This window comes from Dermacentor variabilis, chromosome 5 (assembly GCF_050947875.1).
Source record: "Dermacentor variabilis isolate Ectoservices chromosome 5, ASM5094787v1, whole genome shotgun sequence".
NCBI lineage: Eukaryota > Metazoa > Arthropoda > Arachnida > Ixodida > Ixodidae > Dermacentor > Dermacentor variabilis.
The window spans coordinates 160,094,093-160,118,241 of NC_134572.1; the positions used below are offsets into that span (position 1 = coordinate 160,094,093).

Below are 24,149 nucleotides of genomic sequence, written 5' to 3' on the forward strand. Positions count from 1 at the left end.
CCCTCGACAAGCATCATGCATAGCGAGACACAGAGCTAACAGGTGGGGGCAACCAGACTGTTCACATTTCTTCAGTACCACTGCTATCTTGGTTACTCAACTACGCTTCGCTTCATGTAGATTCCAACGTTGTGTTGGATCTTTTTAGCATTGCTTTCTTAAATTGCAAAAGATCATGAAAAAATTAAACCTGATTGGGGAAGCATAAAGTGCAGCACCTCTTGCAAGTAACAACTCGAGAATGCAATTTCACGTTGCTACAAATCAAGTCATGAAAAATGGTGCAGGCTCCAAGCCGACAAATTGTACTGACATCACACAAAGTGGCAAAAGCAGAAGCAAGAAAAAAACAAAGTAACTTTGCCAGATAACATGGTGTTGTTCAACACCTGAGCCGGGAATCTGTGTTCAGCTGCTGTGGCCTTTTAAAGGCAACTTTAGTGTTCTGTTTCCCATTGCTTGAGAAGGCGCCGTGGGATATTTCTTGCCATATTGGGCACTTCCTTAAAGTGTGTGATGAACATACCCAAATAATTTTCCTGCTTCTTTCGACCTGTAGAAGTCGCACTTGTGCAATGGCCCAGTGTGGTTGGCTTCTTCACAAAGTGCCTTGTAGAATTGGAACTGTAGGACGATGCTTGCAAAATACCTGCATTGAATAAAGCAAAAGAGACATGAGTCCACTTTCGTTACAATGTCTGTATATGGGAGCCAGTGAGGCTGTACTCATCCAGATGTAAGCTAATTAGAAAGACACACTGAGATTTGATAAATATTCAATTCCTCTTTATATTATGTAACCTACTCGCCTCCATAATGCCTCAGTGCTTGAAGGTATGTTAAATAAATAAATAAATAAATAAATAAATAAATAAAGTTGCACTCTCTCACCACTACCGGATGGCCTGCCTAGTATTAGGCCAAGTCCTCCCACCTGAATCTCTAAAGGCATCAACTGGCATAGTTTAAGGTTAGATTTTACAATTTATGAACAAATTAAGGCTATTGTGGAATAGCTTGGCAAGTGAACAAGTGTTTGCGGTTAGCGGTTAGCCTCAAAGCTATCAAGGAGTACATTTTTCTAGACCAAGTGGTTGCAGAAGTTCTAAAATCACAGAGTGCCCTAGCTAATAAAAATGCGTCGGAGGAGGTCTGCCTCTAGTCCGAACCAAGAGCTTACTAATATATTTTTTAGGGACTATAAAGCAAAACACTAAATCAGTGTAAACTGATATGTATTGCATGGAAATTATATTGTTAGTCTTATGATAATAGGTTTATTACAAGAAAGAAATGCCATAGTTCTATTTTCGTAATTTTAAGCCAGAACCCCAGTGCTGATACATCAATGTGACATCACAAATTCCAAAGTATATTTTTGCATTTGAACCATGTTGGCTCCATAAATGTTTCAGAAACTTGCTATGCCAAGTCCTTGGCTCTTTTAGAACACACTGTAGTGAATTTTAACTGATAAAAGAATTAATTGGTACCTAGCAGACGTCATCTGGTGCAGGAACTTCAAGGCAGTGGCGCCAAGCATTTCTTCGCGGTAAGAGTGGTATTTTTGCTATTGTAGAAGGGTAATTTACTAACACAGGGGAGGTATTTCGCAACTGTTCACCTAGTGTAAATGTCCGTTTCATCTGCTGCTGAAGTTCTGATTGGCTGGGGTACACGTGAGAAGGGGAGACCCCTAAAAAATCGGCACTTCAGCAGCAGAAAAAATGAACCTGTCCAGCAGGTGGACACTTACAGATAACCCCCTCCCCCCCCCCAGGTGAGTTCATTTAGCTTTCTCTTTAGTGTCCCTTTAAGAGAAGCACTATAACAGGTGTTTTTTTTTAGATGATACACAATTTTTGAAAATTGCCTGTGGCAGATGGCACAGTTCTAGTCCTCAAGCTGGATTACTTGAAAAGGCAGACATTATTTGCACGATAAATTAAAATGCATTATTTACTAATTAGCAATATTTCACTAACTGTCTTTAACTGATTGGTTCATGGCAAATTACACATCGTAGCCGGTGAGTTCACGAAGCATGTTCACTTAGAATGAATTCTCAGGAAGACACCAATATTTCTCTCATTTTTATTGCTTTACTGAATAGCCGTCAACTCGGTAATTCTGCTATGAAGCCTCATTTCCCCGGGACCACAACAAATAATGAATTACGTTACTTTCTACTGTGCCCACTGCAAAACGTGTGTTTGCAGTGCAGATTTGGATTCAGAAACAAAAACATAGACTCTTTATGTCATCTAAACCGGTTGTGGTGGTGTTGTAGTACCAGATACCGCAGGCATGTACACACACACACACACACACACATGCTATGACCATGCTGCCAAAAGCTCCGTGCAGTCTGCACTCGACAGGACTCTTAAGAGGGGAGAGCATGTCCCTCTGTATTTCCAAGAAAAGCAAGCAATTGGAAAAGTCCATCCAGGAGCTTTGCAGCAAGGTGGTAGCTGTATGGCCTTCAACCTCTGCACCAGGCTGATGAGTCTGGTGCAGAGATGACTCCATGTTTGAAGCTGCTCTGTGCTTGTCACAAATTTTGAACAAGTCACATAGGTGCTATAATTAATAATTTGTGGCGCTCTCGAGAAATTGAGGCTTTGTACAGGTATTACGTTGACAGCCACCTAAAAAAGCATGACAACGTTTTCGTATCAGTACTCCTTTTAAACAAAGAAGTGGAGTTTAGCAGGTCATGTAGTTGCGTAGAGCAAATCATCAGTGGCCTACTAGAGTCACAGACTGACTTTCAAAGAAAAGAAGGAAGATTTTGGTGAGGATGGCCACCAAATAAGTGGTGCGGTGAGATGAGTGAATTTGCAAAAATGCTATATAGTTGACTGATGCATTACAGGTAATTTGAAATTGTTGGAAGAGGCCTTTGTCCTGCTGTGCGCAAGAGATAGGCTAATAATTATGTTGATTAAATTGAGCTTACCTTATGTATGGTACATTGGCAGATATGTGGTATTTTGAAGGCGGGTCAAAGTCATCCAGTGCTCGTGCAACACCAGGGCAAATTCCTTGGTAATTTAGTCTGAAATACAAGTTCAGAATTTTACGACTTCCCTTCTAATAGAAATATGAGGGTAGCGAATATGTAAAATGCAAAAAATGCATTTTTTCAAGCAACACACGTATTCAACCATCGTACGAAACAAGTTGACTTGTTTTCGAGTATGAACATTCATGGCAAACCATTTTATCATTTGCGTTTTTCATGCCGAGTGGTGTACGATAACCCCAAAGTTTCTTCCTCTAAATAGCAAGTTCAAATGTATTATTGGAAAGTAATACAGAGCAGGCACAACGAGATAGCAATAATAAAATGTGAACTAGCCCAACTATCCATCCTATCATAATATGTATTACTTGTTGCGGTACAAAAGTAGGACTGTCTTAGTAGTATATTCTCATTTACAAGGATTCAGCAAAAGCTGGCCTCGAAAGCCAAATTGGATGCTGTGTCTCATACATGGGCATTTGGGTTGACATACAGAGCCCTCTTTTCACGGTGTGCAAAAGTGCCCAGGATCCCAGTGTTTCTGTAAATCTGTGCAGTGTTGTTCAATAGCTATGCTTCAGTTTCATCTGATGATGTCAAAGCAGGTGTACCAGCCCTTTTGTCTTAAATAAAGGAGTACTGAGATGACTTTCATCTCCGACATTTAAAAAAAATTTTTTTGTTAAGTGAGTGCAGTGGACCTTGAAACTCTGCCCTAAACAGTTTAATATATTAGCTTTTTTGCAGACAAGGTCCAGTTTCATTCCTCCCAGAGGTTGGGTGGGTTTTGATGTAATAACACATAAAGCGATCATGTGGTAGCAGGGCATTGTGATGTTTTGGCACTTGCTCCAGCTCGCTTGTGGTCGTTTGTTATGTTGCTAAGTTGGGCCGCAACAATGCGTAGCAGTATAGCATACAACCGGGTCATTCCAAAAGTGTTGCGAGATTAATTTTGGCCACCCGTGGTACTTTAAAGATCCACCCAAAGCACATGGAACATAAGCGTTCTTGCAGTCTGCCCCCCCCCCCCCCTCCCTGCCTCCCTGCCTCATCTGAGTGCAGCTGCGGTGTCTAGGAATCCGACCCGCGACCATGTGCCCAGCTGTGGCTTGCCACAACCACCGTGGTAGGTGCAGAGTGAGTGGTTGAACGAGCCTGTGTGATTTGTGCTAGGCACTGACATCAGTGGTATAAGCGCACACTTCGTGGGTATAGCTTGCCGTTTCCCATCTGCATAGCATGAAGCAGGACAGGTCAGGCACATGAATGGCTCATGCATTTTACATCCCCTAAGTGTCCTACGGCCAACCACACAACAACCACGAAGGCGCGTAGGCCTCATCCTTAATATAGTCACACGCCATCGATGTGCATGTGCCAACTAAGATAGCGATAACTAGCCAAGTGCACGAGGTGTCCATGGAGCAGCACCCTACAGCTTTTGCAGGAGTCTAATGACTTTATAGCCATAGCACAAATAATAAGTTCTGGCTTTGTTGCGTAATTCAGTGCCTGTTTTGATTGTTGGGGAATAGACTGCAATGTAATGGCCTTGTGGTAGTCTCTACCATAGAGTTTGGTACTGAAGATTCCTAGGAGAAAATCTGGCACAGAAATTGTTAAGTCATCATGGCAATAGTGGGTAATGTGTGCATGTTTCTACAGTTTGGTGCATCTGCATTGAGAAAACATGTTGCACTCATTCTTGTTTTTTCTTGTTTAGCTGCATTGCATTCTAGCCTTGCACTGTTCCTTTAGAGCGGTTAATTGTTTTGTACTTGCAGTTATTCAGTTGGATAGTTTTCACCTCATAAATAAATTCTATCACCTTCAAGCATGTGTATCACAAAATTTAGAGGACATTTGGCTGGTAATGTCCACCATGTAATATTATTTTTTATATTAATTGTTTGTGTCCATAGTGTTAGGAAAACCATTTAATGACAGAAATTGAAAGGTAATTGACACCAATTATATTTGTAAAATGAACTTCCTATAAAAAAAAGCCTCAAGAAGTTCTATATAAGAATCCACAAGGGTGCCCATATACTGAAGGAGAAAGTTAAGGCAAGCCGACATACAGGGACCCACGTTCTTATTTTAGCAACACTGGAAACAAGAAAGAAAGATTTGGCTGTTACTGCTTTCTTGTCCTCACTCAATCTTGCAGCAACGTCAGATTTTTTTGGTTGACATCATTGAGTAAAACACTTGGCATCCTTGTTGGTCAGGTGTTTCCAGAAAAAGAAAATAAACAAACTCGTTCAATGTGCACTTCGTTATCTAAGATGCGAGCTTCTGCAGAGCTCTGGACTGGTTTTGCCACTTACAGTAGCTATGAGCCTGGAGCAACCCGGCAAACAAGTCTGCCAAGTGTTTCATTGGACAATACGCACCAAACACATTTAGCACGAAAAACCACAGACACAGAAAGGATCAACAGTAGTGGAACAAAAGGCGTCTTTGGAGCCAACATATTTGGCAAGAGCATACCTGCCAATCTTTCGAACTTTAATGTTAAAAAAAAAAGCCTGCAGGTATAGCAAACCGGGAGGGTCGCACACATTCCTTGTTTTTAAAAGCTTGCCCTGAGTGCACACCTCTTGTGGGATAGATAGGCATTTTCATGGCAACGATTTTACCTTTAGACGCATCATACGAAAAGCAAAAAGCTTGGCACCGCAGATGCGAAAAAGCAACATATTGTTAGTAGACTGCAGGTACCTTTTCAGCAACATTGCTTCTGCCGATTTCATCAGCTTCAGGCCTCTGAATAAGCTTGCTCGAAGCGTGCTGCCATTTACTGCCACGAATGGGTGCCACAGGTACGATCATGGTTTCTTTCTTGTGTGCATTTTTCTGCAACCTTGTGCCACCCGATCTCTTGAGACCGCTCAAGCTTTTTTCGTAAACACAATCTACTTTACATAAAGCTTGGCTTAACATTTGCAATATTGTAGAACGAGCTCATATTCATAAACTTTACGAAAAATTAGGGAGAGTTGGCAGGTATGTACGAGAACTTGGCATTGCATGCCAAAATGTTTGCTCTACCACAAACAATACATATGCAAAACAAAAGAGCCAATGAAGGTTAGATCAAGTGGCCATCATACAGACACAGCCGAGGAACTTCCCAAAACTGTCACTGAACATTTTAACTTGACAGGTCACAATTTCAAAGATTTTTACTTTTTATTCTACGTTCAGAATTTAGTTCTCCCAGAGATGGAAAATTTAATGCAGAAGTTCGACACACTGCAACTATAATAGGCATAAATGCTCTGACGAAGACAAGTCAACAAAGACGAGCCCCCTTGTCTAAACATATGCTCCTGCCTGAAACATCTTTTGACCTACCACTGTTGATCATTTCTGGTCTCCACCTTCCTGTGAATATATTGTCTTGCTTGGATGCAGAAGGGGTAAGAGAAGTGCAATCGTTAACTTTCAATAACTTTCAAGTAAGTTCTCTAACTGAGAACATGTTATTTATATGTAGAATACATATATAAAAAAGCCGTATTACGTGTGCACCATATCACAAATCCAATGAACGCTAATAATCGGAAGGTGACAACAGGGCCAAATCACCTAGTGGAAAAGATACAGGTACCATGCTGGAATCTGTGCATCAGCCATAGCCTACTCATGTAACACTAGACAATGGTATACTCTGCTTTACATAGTATTATGTGATGTGTCTTCTACATATAAATAACATGTTCTCAGTAATAAAATTTAGTTGGTAGTTGGCACTTGTGCTTGCCTTACCCTTTCCATGTCCATGGTCCTACCGCTAAAAATTTGATCATGGAATACCAACTACAGCCCGATCTCTCACATTGTTAGACAGTATGAACTAAAAGAGGCATCCTGTGGAAATCATGTAAAAACAACCAGAAGTTAGTGCATAATCAATGCTAGTATGAAGTTTAAGATGTGGCATATGTGTGCTAGTCTTGTTTAGTACACTGCTTGTCCTCGTGGTAATTTTATAGGTATTTTCACTCAATGACATGTCTTGAACATCCTGGTTTACATAGCGTAGCAGCCATAGGCAGAGTTATGGCACTGCTTTCCCTTTTAGGCCTCCTTTCACATGTTTGGTTTGATGCTTCAGTGAGAACAGGTAATGCAAACACAGTGCACATTTCAAGAGAGCTGAAAACATTTTCTGTACCAGATTGCAAGTGACAAAGTTGATTATAAGGTTGCGAATTTTATTTCGAAGCTGTGGTTTGGTAGTAGTGCAAGGTAAGGCTACCCATGTGCAGTGGTTTGGGTGCATGTTGAAATCTGTGGTAGTCGAAATTCATCTGGAACCCTTCGCTAAGGTGTTTCTCGTAGCCCTCGCGTTGTGTTACAATGGTAAACACCGTCAGTCGGACAGCAAGCTGCAAGATTCTCAATTAAGTACAAACTGACACTTACAACAGAGTCCACCAAGCCTTGTTGTAGTCTTCCGGCTTGTAGTTCCCCTTGAACACATTCCATCTCCAGAGGTCAAAAATGTACACCGAGGGTATGATGGCCACTTTGTCCATGGCAATACTGTGCAGGTAGTTGATGTCCGTTTCTAGAATGCATTACAACAGGGCTGCAGGTTTTCTGTCATCATTTTTTTTAAAATGCGACTCCTTTTTCCTTTAATTGTTGCAGTCACTTTGTTGTAATCGGTGTTGCAAACCCTTCATTTGCGATAATCACCTTGGGGTCTACACTGCATGTGCTCTCAGCACATGTTGCATATTGTTCAGCATTTCGTGCATGGTGGTTTTGATGTTTCGGGTTCTTTGACAGTGTGCTAGCTCTGGAATGTGTGCAGCAATGGTGCTCCTGATTTTTTCTTTGACCTTTTACAGAGCTCGACTAGGCTGGTATAAACTTCCTCAACTTGCACATGTTTAAAGTGCTTTGAGCACTCTGAGATGCTTTGTGTATGTGTGTAAGTTCTCACATGCATAAATAATCATGTTTATTCATGAAACTGCTTTACATAACAGAATTATCCAGCCTGCTTAAGCCTTGTGGCTTGTGTGTGTGTGACTGGGCAGTCGTAACCTGGAAACATTTGTAGCCTAGGAAACGATGTAAACAAACATAACTACAGTGAGGTGGTACAACCATACCCTATTGGTCTGATAACATTTCGCGCACAATTAGAATAAATCCCGTAGCACAATAACTACAAGAGATACAAAGAGACACTCGGTAAGTGCAGGTGCGTCTTTTTGGATGATTTCATCCTTCATCATGACCAGCTGGAATAGCATGTGAATCTGTAACCATGCTGATGACATCACACGCGCTTCTTCAGTCTCCAATACAAAATGAGCGGGTGAAAGCAGTGTTTAGGCCTGGCTTGCATTTCTACAGCAAAGATGTTAAAGGGCGCAGCTGTTTTCTTGCAGCGGTGAATGCCAGCGTGCGATGGCAGGATCATTATGAGCTAGCAACGCAACCTGTGTCATAGTGCAAAATATTGCTTCAAATTGTAATTAATAATGATTATAAAGTAAAAGCTACATTGGCATATATACCTCACTTGAATGGGCAGCCTATTTTTGCTGTTTCTAAGCAATCTGTAGGTTTTGTTTCTCACGTTTTACTGGCTCCATGCTGGAGGTCAGCTAGGACTTTGTGTGGCTGCAGGGGTAGAAACTGCCAGTGTGATCAGTATCGAATGTCAATGAAAGGTCAGCTAGCAAACCAGCCTTCGTGGGAGCCCCGAAGCAGCCACATGAGTTGGTGCGAGTGCGCAGGCAGTGTCTGTGATGTGTCATCGCAAGAGCCGTCAAGCAGACCCTTAGGTGCGAGAACTCGCTCATACAGCATTGCAGTCTTTTTTTTCTATTTCTTTTTAATTTCAAGAAACTGTGAGGCATCAATCTGGCCCAAGCAGGAAGGGCTACAATATGAAAATGCCAGACAACTGAGAGAAGAAGTATAGAACTAGAAATATAATTTGAAGGCTATCATCACAAACAGTATCAATAGCACAATGTGTACATTTCCATTTAAAAGGAAGAAAAGAATTGCTCAATTGCAGCAACGAAATCACTTATGCAACAGTAGCGGCAGGAAGCAAGTTCCACTCCTCACTAGTTCTTGGGAAAAGCTAAACTTATAACTGTTTGTCTTTGCAAATATAGGGCCAAGTGGATGCTCCCGGCTGTTATGCTTTCTTCGAGTGCTGAGGGGGCGAACTCAACTTGGCAGATTGACATAAAATTTTCCTGCCAGCATTTGTGAAGAAAAGTCGAGCAATTAATTTTCCTTCGAGTTTCTAATCCCAGTATGTGGTTTGCTTTCACAAGAAAGGAAGCTGAATCCTGTCTTTTATACGCACCAGATATAAATCCCACTGCCTTATGTTTAATCTGCCTCAGTTGCTTAATCTCCTTCGTATAATAAGGATCCCAGATGATTGCAGCATATTCTAATTCTGGTCTCACACAGGTGCTATAAACAAGCAATTGAGCATGAACTGGATCATCTTTTAGCTTTGTTTTAAGAAACCACAGTTTGTGTAAAGCTAACGAGCAAATTGCAGTGATGTGTTTTGACCAGTTTAATTTACTGGCGATAATGATGCCGAGATATTTATATTTATACACCTCCCTCACTGTGTTTTTGCCTTGTGAATATGAGAACATGCTGGAAAATGTCTCGCTTGTTACTTGCATAAGCACGGTTTTCTGTACATTTAGTTCCATACTCCTATGGTCCCAACAATTAAATGTAGTGGTAATTGCTTCCTGTAATATCATATGGTCTTCCTGTGATAAAATTTGTTTATAGATTACGCAATCATCCACAAACATTTATGCTTACCCTTTCCGGTATAATACTCACTAAATCATTAACATATGAAAGAAATAGAAGAGGCCCAAGAACGCTACCCTGTGGGACCCCAGATGTCACTGTTAGTAAGTCTGATGAGTGACCATTAATTTCAACATACTGTTATCTGTTAGTGAGATAAGTTTTGATCCAGTAAATTATGTTTTGTGGTAGTCCTACCTGCTCAAGTTTATACAGCAATCTTCTGTGTGTAACTTTATCAAATGCTTTGCAAAAGTCTAAGAATAAAACACACTTTCCCAGAGGCATCCGCAATACTAGAAAAGCCAGGCACAACAGATAAGCTGTGTAACAGTTGACAAGCCCTTTCTAAATTGATGCTGGCAATTTCATATCTTGTCAGGTTTACACAAGAAATCATACAAAAACGAAACAATAACATGCTCCAACAGCTTGCAACATCAGCTTGTAATGGCGTAACAGCTCTGCGGAAACCTGCAAGGTGGAAAGAAGTAAATTACTTCTCTCCACCTTGCGGCTTTCTGCAGAACTATTACGCCAGACACTTGCCTTTGCTTCTGAGTTGTTGATGAATTCGACTTCACCTGCCATATGCTACCTAGCTGCCTGGTTAGCTCAGATGGTAGAGCGGCTGCCCCGGAAAGACAGTGGCCCCGCCCGAGTTCGAGTCCCGGACCAGGACGAATTTTTTTTAACTGCGAAGCATTTTTTTTGAGGAACCCATATGGGTCTCCTTTGTAGCACTTAGCTGCGTTTGGGTGGATGTCACCTTTTCCCTTTATTTATCAGCTTGTAATGGGACGCCGGTCGATTACTAGTCATCAGTAAAGGATCACCTTTTTTATCCACTAGAACTACGCAGACAATTCACCAATCATCAGGTGTGACACTAGTATCTAAAAATAAATTGAACAAGTCAGTCAAAAAATCTGATATCTGTTCTGTGTAGTGTCGCAAATACACACTTGGAATGCCATTTGGCATTGGGGATTTTTTAGTATTGAGACCCAATAGCATTGATATAACACCTTCTTTAGAAACCACTGTGCTATGATCGGTAGACAAAGCTTCATCTTGCAATTCATATTCAACCGATTCACTAAAAACACTATGAAAATAGTTGTTTAATGCCTGTCCAATTTTATCTTTTTCTGTAACCAGCCTTCTATAAAGCATTATCCCCGTTATTTCATGTTGTGACTGTCCTAGGTACTGCCAGAACTTTTTTGCATCATTGTTAATAAAGTCGGGTATAGTTTCTGGGAAGAACTAATTTCTGGCTTTTTGAGTTTTAGTTAACAGCTGACTTTTCAGTTCAGAAAGCTGGGATGGGTTTAGTCTACCCTATTTTCTTAACCTTTTATTTTGCGTTTCGTCTGAATAATGCCTCTGCTGATCCTAAGGGTGTCATATTTAACTTTAGGTTTTATGGTTGGAGCATAGTGTTTAATGCAATGACATATCGTATTTAAAAAAATACACCACGAATTTTCTACGCTGCTTTCATCAGTGATCACATGTGAATGATCAGATTCAATGTATCAGTCGTTCTGATCGGCATACATAGAGATATTTGTTCCTTTCACTGTATAATTAAAATTTATTTTTATGTTATGTACTTGAACAGTGGGGTGCATTGCACACTTACGCATTATGCATTATGCACTTATGCATCATGGTCTGCTCATAGCAGCAAGTATGACACTTCCCTCAGCAATATTGTTTACTCGGGTCAGCTTTTCTTCCTTGTTTCAGTGGTAGCGGTGGATTTTAACTAAGTTCTTTCTTGGTTTTTCAATGTAGTTCCTTTTTTTTTCAATTTGGCTACATTGCCCAATTTAAAAATTGATGCTTTTCCTCTGTGCACCTTCAACATCACTCTAAGAAGAATTTCAGGATGTATGAATTTGCACCATACCTTCGTCCTCCATTCTCTCTTCCAGTAGGCCGACTGCCTTCAGGTGCTTTGGTGTGGCCACGGAGAGGGCAATGGTGTCTCCAATAGCCTCATGGAAACCTAAGGGGGAAGGAAAAACAAAAACTCTTTAGGCAAATGCTAGGAATAGCTATAATACTGCTATATGTTCTATGTAGTAGTTGTAGATTTGTCTGTATTAACTTCTCTAGGAATGACACCTCTTAAATGCGCAGCAGATAGGAATCTTAAGTTAGGCGGGATTGGTAAACTGGCTTGTACAGCAAATCCGTCTTGGAGTTGCGGTACTAGCTCCCTTCGACGCAACAGGTTCACCTGACCTAGTGAAAGCTTTTACCGCTTTAGGATTAGTTAGAAATTCGTAACGTTAACTTGAAGTGCAGTTTAGGTGGGAAATTCAAAATGAGCTAGCCTAGCTCTAATTCTCTCCACGAGTGATTAGCCTATTTCTGCCAGGTAAATGCACGTAGAGGCCTCGAAAGAAGATTTCACCAGTCTAAGCACATTTACTGTAGTTGTTTAGTGTCCCTTTAAAATGATACTAAAGAGAAATAACTTGAGCTGGTATAGTAAGTTAACCTTTTCCAGCACCGAGAAACAAAAAGCCACTCTTACTGTGAAAATATGCTTAGCAGATCAGAAAAGACACAAAAGCAAAATACATGTTGTTGTTGCCTTTAAAGGCCAACTGCAACGAAATTTCGCTATTGATAACTTTGTTATAAAAGAGTATTTTATATCACTGAAACAATCTTGGCATAGGTGCAGGGTTGCTAAAAGTTTAGTTTTCTTGCTAGCAGCCTTTAAGCAGCACCTAAGCAGACCACGCGTGCACCTGGCGGTTGTCGCTGTGACCCAGCATAACGCCTCCAAAAATTTCAGCGTGCCGCGCGGAGCCGCGGGCGCCGTCTTATCCTGAATATCGTGCCAAGGAGCTGCGCGCTGTAGGTCATGCGTCACTTTTGGCAAGCGGAAATGGCGGCGTCTATTTGATTGCGATAGCTAGTATATGGACACTCCCGGCGCTTTTCTGCCGTCGCCGTGAGGTTCCCTATAAAGTCAAAGGGCGATAACACCGTCGCCGCGCGCCCTACGCTGTCTGTGCGAGTGAAAGCGCGTGAGCGGAGCCGACGATCGCGGTTCAGTCTCGCCTGTGCGAAAGGGAGAGGAAGCGCGCCGTCTTGTCTCGCGCGTGAGGCACCCAAGGAGAGGCACCCATAGCGAGACACCGGGTGGAAGGGAGGGAGGGAGGGAGGCGGCGTTCTCTCCGGCTGCAACTGCGCGGCTGCGCATTGTCGCGTGGCCATATCTTGAGAGCGATCTACGTTGGGGACGCAGTCTAGGTATACGTCGGCAGCTCGCAGCTCTGCGTGTGCGATGTCCTCGGCGCCCGCTTTGCGTTGAATCGATAGACAGCACGAATGTCATTTCGCTCGCTACAGCTGCTGCGTTTCCTCACGCCAGCGTTTTGACAGCGAGTGCCCGCAGTCATCAAGTGTGATGTGTTCATGTTTGATGTGCGTGCTGACACCATGCTTATTAATTTAGTTAGCTAGCGAATGTTTACAAGTTGATACAGCCGATAAAAGTACTATTCTTACTCTCTATGGCTGTCTGCTAATTTGCTACCGCAATCGATGCTACACCTTCCGGCTGAAACTGCGTCTTTCTTTTTCTGTTTGGCATCAAAAGTGCCATATTTGCGAGCTCTTCGTGGCGCTTCCGTTCGTATTTCAAGCGTCAAATTTAGCACGAAGACATCTTTATATCTAAACTATCCTAAACTAGGGTTTTTACACGGCTCAAAATTTTGTTGCAGTTAGGCTTTGAGTTCCCCTACCAGCTCGCCGTGACATTAGGAATTTTGACGGCGTCTATCGAAAAATGTGTATCATACTATTATAAAACAGCCAACGACGTTCAGTCAACCGCAAAAGTCTGGACGCACGATCTGCCAAGAAGCTGATCTCGCGAAGTGTGGTCACACAGCTTCGAATTAAATGTTCCAGCATGTACTAGCCTTCGCCACCTACACAGTGATTCATTAAATAAGAAAGGTCATGCCTTAACAGTGCAGAAATTCACATTTGAAGGGAAAACCACATCCCGTAAACTTTTGCTGTTGACTGTACCTTGGCAAGTTTTAAGAACCTTCGCTGAGCTAATGATTAGCCCCAATACAAAAAGAAAGCTTGACATTCATGCACCGCTCTTTTCACTCAGTTGCTATCGTCGTCGCTTCCTTAAGTTTCGCGCTGTTACATTTTGCAATGAACTAGCCGAGCAGCAACCATTTTGCTAATCAGCGATAGTCTGGGTTATGGTGAGCTAAAATAATTGACTGGTGATGATCCTCAGGTCGAACATTTGAAGCATGGGTGATTCAGCGTGAAGTGTGCCAGGTTGTTTTTATGATAAAATAATTGACAAAGTTGCGCTCACCAGGGTTTGCACCAGTCCTAAAGAAGACTGGCTGCTTGGCGTACTTGAGGAAGTACTCAACATGGCCCATTTCATGGTGCACAGTGAGCAGATCATCCATCTTCACTTGTGTGCATTGCTTGATCCTGTTGGCATTTCATCATCAAATTCAAGGAGCCAGTTTATCAAGAAAAACTGATGTCGTGCTATAGCCAACAAACCAAAAGAGGCTACTAAAAGGTCAATTGAAATTTCTCATCGGCCGCATTGGTTATAAACGAGTAATGTGCATACTATCAAAGCAATTTTGGAAAATTCACAAGGCTGGTTATGGTGTACTTTTCTTGATACCTGGTGGTGAGCGCATATGACGTAAATCATAGAACGTGGCCTCCGATATTTCCAGTAAGCCACGGATGCTGCCTGATCTCTGAGGTCATGCCCAGGCGTTGCGCTGTTTCCCGTGATGTGGCCGTTACGAAACGATCCGGATGCTACGGCATTTCCAGCGAGTGGTTGTGCGCGCTTAATTTTTTCTGTGTGTACCTTTTGGGGCTTGACCTCCAACAATAATTGCCTTAAATATCGCATACACTTCCTTTATTCAACACTCTGCGCTCAATCGCTGCTTCCGTGAAAGCTATGTCATGCTGATATCGTGTCTGACAGTGAAAGGAAATTCACGCCATAATAAATTAACTTCTTTGTTTCATGTGCCAAAACCACGATCCACTTATGAGGCTCGACAAGTGTGTGTGTGCGGGGGGGGGGGGGGCTTGGAGGAGCGAGGGTGCGCGGGATAAATTTTGATCAGCTGGAGTTCTTTAATATTTGTGAAATGCACAGTACAAAAGCGTTTTTTCCCCCTCCATCCCGCCCCATCGGAATGCGCTTGCCGTGGCCCTGATTGCACATGAACCCGCAACCTTGAGTTCTAGAGTGCAATGCCATAGCCATTGGGCTACATCACGGCAGATCATGCACGCACGTTCAATGAAGGTTAATAAGTGAGGGGCAGGATAAGCCCTACGGCGCTAAGCTAATTACGGTGTTGGGCTAATTTGGTTAACTGTCGGATGTTTTGTGTGGTGCAACCAGGAAGTGGAAGGAAGCATTGAGATGGACTAAGAGCGCCCCACGTACTTGATGCTCTTTCTTGGCCGACTCTTCCTTCTTCCGCTTACTGTTTACACCGCAAACATCGACGTTCCTCAGCTACTAAGCATGTGGGCTAGTTGGGTTTGCGTTCAGCATATGGCGGACAGTGCTGATCACCGTCTTATTCGTCCGCTTGTCCTATGGTCCGCGCTGTTCGCCACATCGAAGATAGGCCTGAAGCAATGTAGAGTTATTATGATGTGGTGGCTTTTCTCTCTTTCTTGTTTCTGTTCTAGTTTATGCATCAGGACGTCTATCTCTATGAGCTTTTTTCCCACTTATTTCGAGCATAAAATTCTGCTGAGAAAATACGCACACACTACCTGAAGCTACAGTTAAGTATTTTATGCGGTCCCAGATTTTTGTGCGGTTGCGCTAAATGACAATGCTTTCAATTTATCGAAAAATGACTGATAATTCGTATTCGATCTGTGAAAACTTGGTCATTATATAAGGGCCCGCTTAAATTGATGCCCAATCTAGTGGAGCGTTTTTCTGTGATCTGCGCCACCGCTCCTTTTCTTTTTTCTTGCCCCGTACCCTCCGCCCCCTCCCCCCCAGCCCTCTATTTCTATCTGTATCTGTTTGAGATATATTACATACTTTTTAAACAACAGCGTTAATGCAAACTAATTAGGCCGGCTCCCAGCATGGCGTGGTTTTCGGCGGCGAGGTGGAGGAAAAACGTCAAGTTGTATTTGTTCGGGCTTCAAACATGCGTAAAGTAGAACCGGTGATAATAGAGATGGTCGGTGCAGGCGAGCGAGTCCAGATTAGCGCGCTTGCGAGGAAAGTGATTAGGGAAGTGACAGGGAAGGCCGAGCAACACATGTGGGACACAATAGATGAGGGGCACCTAGGGGTGATGATGGGCGGAGTGACTGACGTACTGCAAGAACGGGGCGCAGGCATCGCGAAGCATATAACAAAAGGTGCTACCAATTTGTGGAATGTTTCAAAGGAATGCAAATCGCAGTATGCACGGACCCAGAGGTTGAAAGGCAGGGATATGAAATTGAAAGGGCAGTGCTCGCAGTAAACGAAACTTTGGACGCTAGCTAAGGCAACGAATTTTATGGTCAATGACATCAATCGAGAAGTGCACCGAGCAGGCCGCGAAGGTGCTTTTGTGCGTGACGGGATACATTTTAGGGATAGTGCAGTAAAATCTGCTACCACCAACGCATCTCTTCGCAATCTCTGCATCCAGCCTGCGCCTTGTTATTCAGCTCGTTGTGATCACGTACTTAAAATTAACGTAACCCGTAAAAGCACCGTCGATAGCGTGCTCACAATCATTCCTTCCCACGAATTCAATCGACTGGAATAAAGTACCTACATCATTAGTAAGCATCAGTGATCCCACTCATTTTAAGAATGCACTAATCAAAATGAAAGAACGTATGGTAGCAAATGGTATAATTACGTACTTATTCGTGGATATTGTCTGCCTGGTAAAGCGTACTCTTTGTGTATCTTTTTTTACTTCATATTATGTGTTTTTCCGGTTATCTAAATATTACTAGCTTTTTCAATATCTTCTTTTGTTCCCTGCAGTGTGAATTCCTAGAACTAATCCTGTATTTTTTACTCTTGCAATGTCTTCTCGTCCCTTCCCTCTGCAGTGTACAACTATGTACCTTGAGGGTCTCACATGTAAATAACTAAATGAACACCGATTGGACATCGATTCGCAGCGCCGATAGTAGCTATTTTAGGCAGGCCCTAGGCAATTAGGAAGGAAGATTGAGTATTGAATGTAGCGACACACAAGGAAGGAGCAGAATTAGAGCACGAAGAGTTAAGAAAAGATGCACGAAAGTATGGACATGGTAAAATTTGTTACGTAAACGTGCAGGGTGGTTGCAGGCAGGAAAAACGGTTGGAAATTGAAATGCAGCTGAATGAAAACACTATTAGCGTATACATGCACATTGACCGAAACGGATCTACGAGATTTGGAGCAACCACCTGTTATTGACAATTTTGTGTGGAAGGGGTGTAACAGAATGACTGGATCCAGGAAAGGCGGAGGCATAGGCATGCTAATTCGGTGAGTTACGAAGTGGCAAATTAAGGCTAAAAGAGACATGTCAGTAGTATTTATGGATTAGCGGCACATGTAGAAAGGCAAAAAGACGTAGTTTGGAGTAGCTTATCTATGGTCAGGTAGTGACAGCAGAGATAAACATAAAGAATTGATTGATTGCATTAGAAGCGATAATAATGAGGTAAAAAAATTGGGCCAGGTGGTATTAGTAGGAGATGTGAATGCACGCATAGAAGGTTTCGATGGCTATATTGATTACGATGACTCTCTAGTGCTGGATGTAGGCTATGAACAGAACCCCGTAGTAGTTAACAGGGAGAACAAGTGTTCTGGAGAGGTAACATGGCACTGCGGAAAGAGGCAATGATGTATAGACTGCGCCTTAGTCTCAGAGATGGTCTACGAACAACTAGACCAAATGGTGATAGACGAACATAGTAAAAGCCTGGGTAGCGATCATAACACCTTAACCTTAAAATTTGGGAGGGATACTAACTCAAAGCACGACGCAATAGCATCACAATTTCTAAAAGTGAATGAAAAGCAAATAACAGAGATCACAAAAACGTCGAGAAGGAAATAAAGGCGTTTCCCACAACAGCGTGAGAATAGGAAGAACTGGTAGACATTATGCAGCTAGAGAGAATACAAAAGGCAAACAATTGTTGCATTGGAAAGAGCAAACCACGTAAGTGGTAGATGAAGCAAATAAAGCAAGCTACAGAAGAGCGTAAGCATGCATCTAGGAATAATCGAGAAGCCTCCCCCGCCCCCCAAAAAAAAGAAAGAAAAAGAAGCGGTTACACAAAGAAGCGGTGCTCCTTAGACGGACCAAATACTGAGAAAAGAAAAGGGTGACGAGTGTAAAAGTAAATTAAATGCACAAGTCAAATCAAATCAGCACAAGAGACAAAGGTGCACCAAACAGATTCTGGAAACATGTAAGAGCACTTGGAGCTCCAACTAAAAATTCACAAACGGCTATAAGAGATGGAGACGGTAACATCGTCCAAGGAGACGATGTTCTGCGGTACATCAGAGATGTTAATAGGGATAACTTCGGCACGAATGAAAGGTAGTTCAGATTAAACAGAGCCATCAACAACATACAGATCAATATTTAGCATAGAAAACCTGCACTGGAAAAAAGAACAAAATGTCTTTAACACAGCCGCAGGAGCAATAAAATCACAATACAGCTCATCAAAAATCTCGGTCAAAAGAGCAAGGCACTGCTGACTAACGCCAAGAGCAAGTGATTAGAACGAAGAAAATGCCGCTTGTATGGCATGAAAGCAAGATGAACCTCACCTACTAATGCAAAGGTGCTAAGGATTAAACAAGCTTGTACACGCCAATTACAGCAACGCCAGTGGTATGTAGAATGGCAATGCAAGCTATAAAATTGGAACTGTCGAAGTGGGTGGAGAAAAGTGGTGTACTAAGGGAACTGTAGAATGGGTACAGACGAAGGAGGCGTTTAGGGAGGATAATACGTTCCTATTAACTCGGTGCATAGAGATTTCAGTATCTCTGAATAGACATCTGCGGATAGAATTTGTAGATATTAAAGCAGCCTATGACAATGTAGACAGGGAATTGTTATGGGACATTTTTGAGCACAAAGACATAGATGACAATTTTGTGTAGCTGTTGAGGGAGATATATAGAGATGACAGAATACAAATTTTATGGGAAGGCCGAAAATGAAATGAAGTGGTGGAAATTCATCAAGGAATGAAGCAAGGATGCCCACTGCCTCCGTTGTTGTTCACGCTCTATGTTAAGGGCATAAAAAGACAATTGGAAAACAGTGAATTAGGGTTTGATTTATCCCACATAATGTAATGGACAAATGGTGCAACAGAATGTCCCTGGGCTGATGTATGCAGTTGACATAGTGTTACTAGCGCACAATGCAGGAGATTTACATACACTTGCGAATATGTGGGGCAACGCAGCGACAAATCTAGGCCTTCAGTTTAGCGCAGAAAAATATGGAATTATGATTTTCAATGAAGAGACGAGTGTTTACGTGGTGTCAATTCAACAGCAAGTCATACCCACAGTCAAGCAATTTAAATACCTCGGCATATACATAAGCGCAGGAAAGATTTACTCGACCACCCGCCAAGATAATTTGAGAATAAAGGGGAAGCGGAATGCAGCAATAATGAAACATAGAGCACTTTGGGACCGCAATAAACGTGAAGTGGGGCACAAAATCTGGAAAGGAGTAATGGTGCCAGCGCTAACGTTCGCAAACGCCATTCTGTGCTTAAAATCGGATTTCTTGTTGGGGTCGGAATTTAATCAAATATCAGTGGGCCGTTTGGCTTTGGGAGCACACGGTAAATCCGCAGATTAGGCAACGGAGGGTGACATGGGTTGGTCCTCTTTTAAAGTAAGAGAAGCGCAGAGCAAAATTATTTTTGAAGAAAGACTCGGAAACATGGATTAAAATAAATGGGCAGCTAAAGTGCATAAGTGTCTGCATCTGCAAATGGAGAATGGAGGAAGACGTCAAGATGGCAACCAAGTACAGGGTAATTGAGAGTGTAAATAGACAACCAGGGGTCATAAGAAAGAAAGTGAGAGAAGCAGATACAGCGAATTGGATGCTAAGAATGGAATTGGATGCTAAGAAAGAATTGAATGGAATGGAATAGAATGGAATTGGACGCTAAGAATAGAGACCATGGTGATGTAGAAGAACTGGATTAAACAAATTCGAAGGGAAAATACGTACGATAGCATAATGGTTTATCTGATTGCCTTGCTATTTGAGGCTCGAGCTGGTTGCTTAAGGACAGAAACATACCGGACCAAATATTCGCAACAAGACGATGCATGCATATGCTGCCGCAAAAGTCTGGAGACCACTCAGCACGTCCTAATGGAATGCGAAGGGATTCACCCAGTGTGACCCGCAGGTGACGTACACTTTCCAGAAGCGTTTGGATTTGAAGTGGATAGAAGGCATCAACCGGTCAGCAGCCATGAAAAGCAGGAGACGTTTAGAGTATTGGTGAAAAAAGAAAGGAGGCAATAGATTGATATGACAGGATCCGTTACATGGATAGGCAGCGGTCCAAGGTAGACCGAGAAGTTTTCGGGAATAGAAAAAGAAAGAAATACTAAGGAGATGTATGCAGAAATGCTAGAATGAAAAACGTGCAGCATACTTAATTTAACCAAACTGCCTAGGTGACTATTTGTCACCTCTAAACTTCAAAAGGGATGCCAATAAATCATCATAACCGACCTGATTTCTTCGTCCCTGTCTGTATTAGTGCTGTTATTTGTCAAGCTTGAACGAGGGCCAAATTGCCCAAGTTTCCTATACTAATGCAGTACATATACTTGCCTTACGTCCTTGCTCTTGTAGAAATCCCACGCCGAAGCATGACATACGATCTTTCTGTCTGTAGGCTTTGTCAGCACCGACCGCTCCCAGAATGTTTCGGGCATTGGCGGTAGACCCATGGAGGTGAAAAATTCCTCGGACATCTTGAACATGTCGAGAACAGTCATGTTCTGCAAGATAGAGACACCAGGGGGTGAAACTTTTGAGCTTTCTTATACAAAAGTAATACGTCGCTTTATGTGTCCACATTGTTGTTTGAAACGGTGTGATGGAGAATTTAATGCGTTTTACAAACGTGTTATAGGTCCCATGACATTTATGTCCTGAGAGTAGTGGGGCCAATGTGGTTATTACGAAAAACTGGCTCTCAGTGGGCGTTTTATCGCAAAAATTCAATTTGAAATTGTTGCCTCGAAGCCCCTACCATGACAGCGACCGTCATTTTGGCATTGTTTGTGTGACTTCAAGAAGTGCGGGGCCGTCGTGTGTTCCCAAAACCATGTGTGCGCACCTTGTCGGACTCTCCTTGCTCTGCACGCGTTCTGACCCGCCATGGTTGCATAGTGGCTTTAGCGTTGCGCTACTAAGCACGAGGCCGCGGGATCAAATCCCAGCCATGGCGGCCGCATTTCAAAGGGGGCGAAATGCAAAAACGCCCGTTTGCCGAGCATTGGGCGCATGTTAAAGAACCTGAGGTGGTAAAAATTAACCTTGAGACCCACACTACGACGCGCCTCATAATCTGATCGTGGTTTTGGCACGTAAAACCCCAGATTTTTTTTTAAAGCGGAGCTGTATATGTCTACCCTCCCATACATTTTCAATGTCCGTGCCTCAAAACTCCGGCGTCCTCTATGAAGAGGAAAAACAAAGTAAGACATTCGCTGACACCTGGCGTAGCAAGAGGAAAGCTAAAAAATCACCCGGATGGATGGATGGATGCTATGAGCGTCCCCTTTAGAATGGGGTGGTAGATTGCGCCACCAAGCTCTTGTTATTATATTCCTTATGTTCTACCTGTGTTAAAAAGCGGTACAAACCAGCGAGGAGCGTGCCGAGGAGGCTGCCCGTGAGTGGCGGGGTCGAACGGAAAGACCTAATGCGGCGCAACGACGGAGGTACCACGCTCTGAAGACTGACACTACTTAGTGGTGCACGTGTGCCATTCCGACGAGAGTTCACGAACAAAACGTTTGGCTTCAGTTGTCGTTACTGTGACCGATTGTGGTTTTAAAACGAGTTATCGGTGATGGTGAACATTTATCACCACGATGTTTACAGCTCCGTTGGTCCTCCACCTTCGCAGGGCGGAATGACCTTGAATTTTTTTTTTCTGCACGCGTTCGGGCGCCCAATGCCGCAGCAAGGGTGTCCCCGTTAATTTATGCTTGCGATTCTTTGACTCGTGCGGTAAGAACAGCGCAAATTAGAGAACGCCTGCATGAACTATCTCAGACTGACCACCGAGACAAACATGCGAAAACGAAACCACGCGTTTACCGCGAACACTGACCACGCAGAATGTTGCCAGACCGATTGTACAGTTAAACTGCGATACAACAAATGTTCAGCCAGAAATTTTCTACCATACCGAACGGTTCCGTATCATGCCAGCTTGCTGTAGGACGCATAGAGTTTAGATGGACACTACAGATAAATATATTTGGAGCTGTATTAGTAAATTACCCTTCTACAATAACAAGAAAGCCACTCTTGCGGCGAGAAACGAGGCTTGGAAAGCAAGGAATAGGGCAAAAAGCAAAGGGCAGGTGGCGACGCCGCCTTGGAAGTTCACGCGCCAGCTTGCCGTGACGTCATATATTTTGAGGGTTGTCTGCTCGGGTCTAGGTAATATTGGCCGGTAAATATGGACTCAGTTGTATTGCTAAAGTGCTTAACTTACCAAGTGTGAGGAATATTTACTGGGCCGCAATGGCCCCAACTAGATAATTCCGTCGTTTCACTTTTTACTGTACCCATGCACCGCCATACGCTGCATATTTCAAGGATCAAAACTCTAAATGGTCAACTTTGTACGTGGTATATACTACAGTTTTGAGGCTGCATAAAACAATAAACAGAACGCTTTAATTTGTGGAAGGGCGCGTGTAATTATAGCTGTTGATGATTGACTCCCTCTGGGCGTCTCTTTTACGTGGTGCCGTTCACGCCACAGACGGCAAATAAATGTAGATGCTTTTCCCTCAATGATTAGATTGATTGATTGATTGATTACGTTTAGTAGGGAGGGATCGCGATTAATTTTGAGCCCGGGATGTTCAATTATGCGTACCCAAAGCACGGTACTCAAGCGTTCTTTCTATTTCGCCATACCCGTGGCTGCCAATCCAACCTGCGACCTCGTGCTCAAACGCTTATCGTCATAGCCATGAGCCAACTAATCAATGCGGAACCCTCCACCGCGGCGTATTTCATAACCCCGGTGCTGTCGTGGAACGTTAAATGGACGCTTGACAGAAACACCTAATCAATTTGGACTGATCAAGTATTGTCTGAGAACTATTGTCTGCAAGTTAGCGATAATAGGTTGATTATTATAAGAGAAAATGAAGGTCAAAGTTATATTTTCTTTTGAGTTCGCGCTGAAACCTCGACACTAGCACGTCAGTATGACGTTACTAATTTCGAACTATCTTTTTTTTTTCATATCTGGGACACGTTGAATCAGCAGAAGTTCGCAGAAATTACAATGTCCGTCTATGGCTCTTTTAGAAGACAATGTAGTCCATGTTTACCGACAAAGAGTTAACTAGATCCTACTAGCAAACGCCATCAAAATGGATGCCGTCATGGCGAGCTGGTGCGGAAACTTGAATGCGGTGTCGCCACCTGTCTCTCTTTCTTGCTTCTCTTCTGGCTTACCAAGCGCCTTCTGGCGGTAGGAGTGGTTTGAGGATTTTGGTATTGTGGAAGGATAGTTGACTGATGCAGGGGGGATAACATTCCTATTTAGTGTAAACCCCATGAGTCAATCAACAATTATTTTTACTGTGAGCCAATGGTTGCCCTACATAATTTTCCGCCGGTAAACTGAGAACGATGCACAAAATTTGTAAAAGTATGGCGACGTCACTTGGTTTATTTTTTTCGGTTCCATAGTGCGCATTTGGGTACATTGTTTCATTACTTTTCAGGATTAGCTCAGCTGCAATTACGTAAACAACCCGATCCCGGTTTAAAGTCTGAAGCATGCGGAGCTGCGTGAAAGTGGTTTCGGCGTATTACTGCTATAGCTTTTGGGAAAATTCCCACAAATTCGACCTAGGCCGTTGTGTTGTCCCAGACGACAAAAGGCACCCATCATTTGCCTCTCGATTACAGTCAGCTGACACAAAAG

General features: G+C 42.8%; 1 protein-coding gene across 1 annotated transcript in view; it reads right to left on the reverse strand.

Moving 5' to 3' along the window:
• LOC142583685 (angiotensin-converting enzyme-like) overlaps window positions 1-24,149 on the reverse strand; it is a 73,859-nt gene that overhangs the window by 6,332 nt on the left and 43,378 nt on the right. The window contains exons 7-12 of the mRNA XM_075694172.1: window positions 20,792-20,961; window positions 14,238-14,362; window positions 11,778-11,876; window positions 7,466-7,610; window positions 2,963-3,061; window positions 527-649 (exon numbers count right to left, since the gene is read on the reverse strand). Coding sequence (XP_075550287.1) covers window positions 527-649; window positions 2,963-3,061; window positions 7,466-7,610; window positions 11,778-11,876; window positions 14,238-14,362; window positions 20,792-20,961 — 761 coding nt within the window. The remainder of the gene's footprint in view (window positions 1-526; window positions 650-2,962; window positions 3,062-7,465; window positions 7,611-11,777; window positions 11,877-14,237; window positions 14,363-20,791; window positions 20,962-24,149) is intronic.